At 43.6% G+C, this 8,230-nt stretch overlaps 1 protein-coding gene across 1 annotated transcript; it reads right to left on the reverse strand.

The window, feature by feature from the left end:
• Positions 1-2,434: 2,434 nt before the first annotated feature.
• On the reverse strand, positions 2,435-5,370 carry msh5 (mutS homolog 5). The gene has a single exon (XM_041187355.1). It carries the CDS (start codon positions 5,368-5,370, stop codon positions 2,929-2,931), a length of 2,442 nt encoding a protein of 813 aa, XP_041043289.1. The 3' UTR covers positions 2,435-2,928.
• Positions 5,371-8,230: the final 2,860 nt, after the last annotated feature.

An 8,230-nucleotide genomic window follows, 5' to 3' on the forward strand; every position in this document is an offset into this window, starting at 1 on the left:
TGCGCAGCCGCCTCCTGCGCGCGCTTGCCGATTGAAATATTGAAATGACACACGATGACATCGGGACGCATGCCCGACGTCATCTCGCGTCATTTTATGTGTTGGAATGTCAGCCCCACCCCCGCACACCAATGACAATATTCTGCCCCAGATCACAAGTACAAAAATTAAGCACATTACTTCAAACTTGATCCAGTTCATTTGCTTCAAGAAATCAGATAACAGAAGAGGGAGTAGTTTTTGGGAAGTATTAGCAGCTGATTGGATTTTAAGAAAAATCTTAGCTCTTCCTCAACATTTCTAGATCCAAAGATTTGAGCAATTTGAAACTGTACCGTTGGACTGATAAAAATTACAAATATTTGAAATAAATATTTTACTGAATAGCAATACTCCAAAAAACTAAAGTCAGCGTTAGACAAGCAGTCTGTGGGAGCTGAGTGATAAGGGTGTGTTTGAATGCCATTTCTCCCCATGATTCTAGCTGGATTTAAATCTAGGGAAGTTAGAAATGTACTTAAAGGGGTTGTGTGAAGCCAATAAAATGATTCCCAACTTATTTTCCTAGATCTGTAAATGAAAGAATAATGTTTGATTATGTATTTTCCATACCTGGTCCAAAGACGTTCTAATTTAAATAAAATTTAGCAATTTACTTAATAAATGGAACAAACACATTCCAGTAGCTATTGACGTGTTGCATTTATTGCAACACAAATTACCCAGGCAGCCAATAAAGGAGTTCTGAAGCAATTTCACAGGATGAAACAACTCAAAATCCCCTATGACATAACACTGCTTCTTTAGATAAAATTAATTTTCAATTTGATCCAGGTTTGAGAGTCAAATAAACAGATCTGTAATTAACAAAATAAAAATTCAGAAGACAATGGTTCCGTACCTCAGAGACATTTGTGGGAGATGGAACTATTCTATTTAAGCATGTTATGGCCTTATGCTGATATCAATATCCCAAAAGAAATTTAACCTAACTACCTTTTCAGCAACAAAGCTAATTTTCTCCCTCCTACTCTCCTGAAAGTACTAAATTCTGCTGGGTACAGTTCCACAGTTGCCTGGTATCCTCTAGCATTCTGTCTGTTTTAGGCTATTGAATGTAATTAATTGTAACAGTACTTGCAGGGTCAATTTCAGTGTAGTTTGAGAGTTGTTCCTATATGGTGTAAAAATTATTTTATTTAGGTAGGTGAAGCAAACAGGTGCCCTGATGAGTGCACGATGAAAAGCTTTGACATGTCTCTTTTCTCAGCAATACTCAAGTTCTGTACTACCAAAGGACTGACTGTATGTCAATTACAGGCAAAATTGGAACCCTGACCTCTGTTGGTTTGATACGTTGTAAAAGGCTTGTAAGTTATTAAATGCATATGATTTTACACAGAATATTGTTCATTTCCCTGTTCTAATTTAGATAAATTACTGATTTATAGCCCAGTCTGATAGGATTTATATCCAACCTACCCACTGAAAGTGTAGCAAATAATGCATTCTACTAAGCCGAAATACTGCAGCGGAGGTCTCCGCATGATCTCAAAATCCTCAGTATTGTCAACCTAAATATAGTGCAGGTAAAGTCATATTCTGGTTTATAGGGGACACAAAGTCCACTTACAGGAGTAGTCTGTAATACCATACTTTGGCTTGCTGGAATATGTCATTTGCCATGTCTATGGCATGGCAGACTGAATATAGACACGATCAGATCACGGTTCAGACAACAAACCAAAAAATTTACCATAAAGCAGGTAATTCAATTCTATTCAGTACATATCTGTATTTTTATATATAAATGGGTTGATGGACTGAAAGGCCTCCTTCTATGTTATAATAATTCTATGCCATTTCAAAAAAAAAATCCTAAACCCAAACAGTAACAGTCCAATACTTTGCCCAAAATGCAGTTTTTCTTGTGTGGACAGTGTGTTAAGAAGGCTATTTTACCACAATGGACAGCATCTGATCCTGCTCTCATATGTTCACACTCATGTAATTTTTAGCAAGGTACATTATATATGAATCTGAAGTAGGACTCTCACGATTCAGCTATCTTTTACAACTTTATTCCACAAAGATTTTGGGAAAGAGCGAAGTTTAAGTGTTGTGTTTTAAAATTAAGTGAGTTCACACAGGTTTAAAAATCCACCTGGGAACAGCTGCAACAAAATTCAGTCCAGTGTTGTCTAGGAAGGGAGCATGGTCTAGCAAGAAAAAAAATCCTCATCATAAGCTGAGGGTTTGTTAGAATCAGAAGCGTAACCAAAATAGTAAGGTGAGTAGGACATGTCTTTCTTCTGATTCATGAGTATCAGTTTGAAGTTAAATGCCGAGTTTTTAAACTGTCATTTTTATAGATTTACTTACTATCTGTAAAAATAAAATACTTTATCAATTACTAACTGGCCCCTTTTCACTTGGCTGAGGGAGGGTTTGGAGAAGTTGAATGAGGCTATATGTTAAATATGTGACGTTCAGCTCAAGGGGGTACCACTTGCTTTTGTATTCAATAGTGGATTGTACAGGCAGAATACTGAACTCAAGATTCATGAACTACTTACAGGAGTAACCAAAACAATAATTTAGACACCCCCATAATTTTTAATGGAAACTCGACTGAATTTTCCATTCCTTACACAGGGGTGCTGGAGCCATCTGTAGCATCATGACTGTCACAACGCTGAGATCAACTAACCAACACATTGGAGCAACAAAGATTTTTTCATGTTATCAGTGCATTTTTGATAGGCTCACCTCAAACCTTGGGCAACTATCAATCCCAGAAAAGGCTGCTGTTTAACCATTACAAACCACTGGGAAAAAGGATAAAATTCATAGACTCATCAGTAAGTTATCCAATTTGCTTTTCACCTCAGGCTTTATCCTGATGAATGTAGTTCACCACAAGTAATGTTAAAGCTCAGATGTTGCAAATGACAGCACCTCTTTGTTCAAAAATTCCTGCAAATCCATGCTGGGGTCACTGAGGTCCAACTGAAGAAACTTATCAACAAATGCCTTATACCCCTCAAATTGGTTTGCTTTTGAAGGACAGTCAACACGATGAATAGGTTCTCCCCTGCGGTACAGCTCAGAAACCTGTATCCCTCGCTGCACCACTTGTGGTGGCATCCCAGCTAGTATAGCTATATTGGCAGTTTGGCTGTTCGTGGACACACCCTCTTTCAGCTGGTAGAAAAACACCAGTTCCTCTCCATCCAGGATGGTCTCTAGCGTTAGGTACCGTATAAGGGTACTAGAAGGGAGGAGATTAAGTTGGACCAAACTGTGAAAGTTGGTAGAGAGAAAGATGTGGGGACACTTCACATCTTCCTGCACCCAGTGTCTCAAAACAGCTGCAAGGAGGGACAAGCCATCAACACTATTAGTTCCTTTCCCAAATTCATCAATTAGCACCAGGGCTCTCTCTGTAGCATTGTTAACTGCAGCTGCCAACTGGTTCAAGTCTATGATGAAGGTTGAGAGTCCCACAGACACAGATTCACGGCTTTGGATCCTTGTGTAAATTCCATCTATTAGACCAATATCTGCCTCTGTAGCAGGGACATAACTACCTATCAGTGCCATGAACACTATTAGCCCAATCTCCTTGAGATATACACTTTTGCCACTGGAATTTGGACCAGTGAGAACTCGAATCTTTCCATGTTCCTCACCGCTACTGATGGGGTTTGAAACAAACGTTCTTGTACACAGTTCCATTAGAGGATGTCTTCCATCTTTGATATTGACTATATTCTTGTTGGTTAGTCTTGGCCTTGTGTAGGTGTTCTCTTGGGCTACAACAGCCATGGCAATTAGACAGTCCAACTGGGCTGCATACTCCATCACATCATAAAGGACTGCAGACTTTTCTAAAATCTTTGCCTGCAATTGATACATAACAGCTGTCTCAAGGTCCCGGATTTCGCAGTGCAAGTCTCCCAACATTGTATCAAGCTCCTTAGTTCTAGCACTTCTATAATGAAGTCTATCCTCAGAGAGAAACATGAAATCTAGTCCTTCTATCTCAAAATCATTCTTGTTTACCATGCTTGGAAGACGTGGAATAGTTAGAAGAAATCCAATCAGTGGGATGTAGATAACACAACATGAAGGAATCCTGTTGTCCAATAGTGTTAGTTCATTTCTTGCTACTTCAGTTAAGAAATCTGACAGCCCCATCAGTTTACGCTTTTTTTCATCTATGGCTGGGTCCACATTTGGCTTAACTGTGAATCTGTTCTCTGTATTACTACCTTCAAAATCCACCACTTTATTGATGAGACTGACAATATAATGAAGATCATCTGTGAAAGTCTGAGAAACCTTTGCAAACAGTTCCACAGACCTGGAGAGGGACCTGCAAGTATCTCCAATGCACACAGCATTGTACACAGTCTTGTAAAGACCTTGCCAATCGTTCACTTTGGTGTAAGATAGCGTCATCCTCTTCAAAATTAGTGGGATATTTTTGATGTGCTTTAAGCAATCTTGAAGTGTGTGCATTAGCTCGGTGTTTCTGGCCAGCATGAAAAACTGGATGACATCCAGCCGTTTGTTCAACTCGCCCAGGTTCTTGGTAGGACGCATAAACCATAACCTCATCAGCTTTGTCCCCCACTGAGATTTGCAGCGATTCATAACTCCGAACAAGCTGAGCCCCTCTTTCAATCCAGATGCCAGTTTGTACACGGATGGGTGCACTTCTGACTTGAAAATCTGCAACACGCAGTAGGCGTCCTGGTCAATGTGCACGATGTCATTCAATGCAAATTTCCTTAGTGCCAAGATGGGGACGCTCACGCTGGGATCTTCCAACTCCACTCCAACCCTCCTCCTCTCTAGAAACTTCAACAGGCCCCCAAGGGCTCGCAACATGGTGGCGCACTCGAATGGTATAACTGACGCCAGATACATGATTCTTTCTGCTTCGGTCAGGTGCGTGGGGATACAGGGCAGGTTCACCGACAGCACCCGCTGCTTGCTGATATTCAGCCCGAAGTCCACATTGGGGAAGATTGCTATTTCTGGCTTCCCATCCTCTCCGTTGTCGGCGGTCCCCGCCGCCTTGAGGAAATCGGCCATGTTACGGTCTTGCTTTGCGCTTGTTAAAATGCACCGGGGCTGCAGCTCTTCTATCGCCTTCCTCAGCAACCTGAGATCCTGTGCGTCTGGGGCATCCGGCATGAAGTAAACGGCGCAATCGTTGGCGCTGTAGTAAGCGAGCCCCAGCTGCCCGCCATGCCACAATACACTCGCGTACACGTCGGGCTGAGAGGGAACATCCGCATCGCCCGCCGCCCCATTCACAGCAGCTAACTGCTGCTGGGCCGGGGTGGCAAAGTTACTCATTAGGCTCAGTGAACTCTCGCCATTGCCATAATAGCCCTCCCCCGGATGTTTAACACACCCCAGCCTCCCTCAACGGTTTTTATTTAATCGCGCCATTTTTGCGCACAATCCCCCATTTCCCGCTCGAGGCGGCGGTTAGCAGCTGCCCCGTGCGGCTCCGATCTCCCGCTCGAGGCGGCGGTTGGCAGCTGCCCCGTGCGGTTCCGATCTCCCGCTCGAGGCGGCGGTTGGCAGCTGCCCCGTGCGGCTCCGATCTCCTGCACGAAGGAGCGGTTAGCAGCTGCCGTGTGCGGCTCCGATTTCCCGCTCGAGGCGGCGGTTGGCAGCTGGCGCGTGAGGTTCAGCTCCTTTAGACATAGAGCAAGAAATTTGCCAGTGACTTTCATTCAACTCAAAAGACGTGAAACTGTGTAAAACAGTAGTTTCAATCTCATGACAGGAAGGTATAAATTTCTCAACTTTTTTTCTTAAGGTCTGGTTGGAGTTTAAGAGCCTGGGCAAAGTTGGTGCCAAGGAGAAGAAAGCAATGAGAGTTGTATTTCCTTTTTGCCGATAAATGCACCACTGCTTTTTTGGCCTGGTGCTTGGGATCCATGAAATAATTTTTGGCCCAAATCTTCCGAGCATCGGAGATTGGACATACGATGGAATATACGCGTCAGGAACTTGCAGATGTCCTGAGGCACAAGTCTTTGCAGGAATTACCTGGGATGTTTAAACTTCGGATGGACTGCTTCCCTACCGCTCGGGACCCTGCATGAATGTTTCCAACTCTGAGCTGAGTTGGAGACTAGGGACAGTTTCCCTGTGACTTAGCTTGATAGTTATGCAGGAAATGTTAGACAGAATAAACCTGATCTAACACTTGGAAAACTGCAACAGCCCCCCCCCCCCCCGCCTCCACATCGCGGCACCCCCACCCCCACATCCCCACTCATGTTCTCCAGACTAGACCTGACCACCCCAACCATCCCTGGCTACCCCCTTGCAGCCTACCCCATCAACCAATCCGAATTAACCCCTGTCCAATTCCACCCCCCCTGCCACCAATTTGACCTGACTACTCCCGGCGACCACCCAACTAGCCCCTGACGCAACCACCACCCAATCCAACCTGATTACCCCAACCACCCGACTTCCCCCGGACCCAACCAAACTACTCCCTGACCATCTGACTAGACCCCCCACCCACCCCGCCAACTCCGTTCTCCAACCTGACTACCCAATCACCCACCAACCCACCTCACCATCTTCTCACTCACATTTCAGGAGATTCTGGCAGAAATGCACAGTAGTGTCGGATTGGGAAAATCTTCATGGAGCAATGCCACTAACTGGAGGATTCAGACTAAGGTCTCATAGTTTGATTTGATCATGGTGTGGGTGCCAGATAGTATACATAAGATTGCAGCTATTGCAGAACTTGACAGTGAAGTTTACAAAGAGGTGACCTTTAATATTGCTGATGAAGAAAACCCAGATATACAATTTTAGAAGGGCCAACTTCTAAAAAGAGTTCAAACTGATAAAAATTGTTTATTGGTGTAACAATCCAAAACTTATTGAACGCTTTTGAAGCTACTGGAAGAGCTTGCAAGGTAATAAAATTATATACAGGTATATACACGCGTATAAGTCTAGCAAAAATAATTGCAATCCTAAATGTTTATGCAAGATCTTTGAAAATAAAATAACAACTTGCCTTTATATGGTGCCTTTAATGTGGAAAATTGTCCCCTTGTTCATTTCAGGATATTTGACTGGCCTACATGAGATTTTGTTTTGGAACTTTAAATTGATTATGATATGATTTTGATGGCTTTATTCCCAAGAGCCCAGCATTTTAACAGCTGGAACTGTCTTAATGCTCTCCTGAAAGGTAAGTGAGCAGCCATCAAACTGTTATCCTTATTAATTTGAGATAAAAGGCAGATTCATTGTTTACACATTCCAATATTTCCAGCAAGCATTCGCATGACATTAAGAGTTGTATTTAAGTGGACTTACCATGGGGTTGGCACTCAGATGACAGTAACTTTGGCTGTCAGCTGAAATGGCCATTTCCCCAGCATAGAGAGTCTGAGGAAGATTAGCACCCATGCTTTAGTTTTCTTGTCCAGCTAAGAAAGAAATGTAAGAACAGCTGTTCAACATTTTGAGCTGTTCCACCTTTGAATCAATGGGTGATCTGCAACCAAGGACGGAATCGTCCGTGCCCGCTGGTGTCGGGCATGCTTGGGGTGGCGTGAGCGGACAATATGATGAGAAGGCCAAAAATCGGTTTCACGACGTCATGAAACCAGTTTGCAATCGTTTGCTCAGCCCATCGATGGCGGGCCACGTTTCCCAGCATCAAACGTTGGAAACCTCATTGTAATACATCTGTATATCATTATAAGGCCATCCTGCCAGAATCATCCTCCCCTGCTGGATTGTCTAACATGTTTCACAACAGCATATATAAGACATGCACTTAGCAGGCTACACTTTGAAGGGAACTCAGAGGTGAGTACACAGTAATGTTGCACCATGCTCATCCAGGTCACCTGTTGGACTTTAAATTGAGCCACATTGGAAGTGTAGGGGCAAGGGCTGCCCTGCGGCTGAAGGTAGTGCACAGCACGTACAGGGTGGGGGGAGGGAAGCAGCTATGCATTAGGGAAAGCTTGCAAAAAATTACAATTCCTCTGCAGCTGAGACAGTTCAGACACAGCCACATTGACATGCATGGAGTCGGGCCTCCAGTTTATCTGCCCACTCAAGCAACACAGAGGCATGAAAGTGCCACCAGAGCTTTTCGCCCATTGGGCACAAACTGGAAACTAATGAGCGTTTTAGTGGAATGCTGAACAGTTGGATG

The sequence above is a fragment of the Carcharodon carcharias genome, chromosome 5 (genome assembly GCF_017639515.1).
Source record: "Carcharodon carcharias isolate sCarCar2 chromosome 5, sCarCar2.pri, whole genome shotgun sequence".
Classification (NCBI taxonomy): Eukaryota; Metazoa; Chordata; class Chondrichthyes; order Lamniformes; family Lamnidae; genus Carcharodon; species Carcharodon carcharias.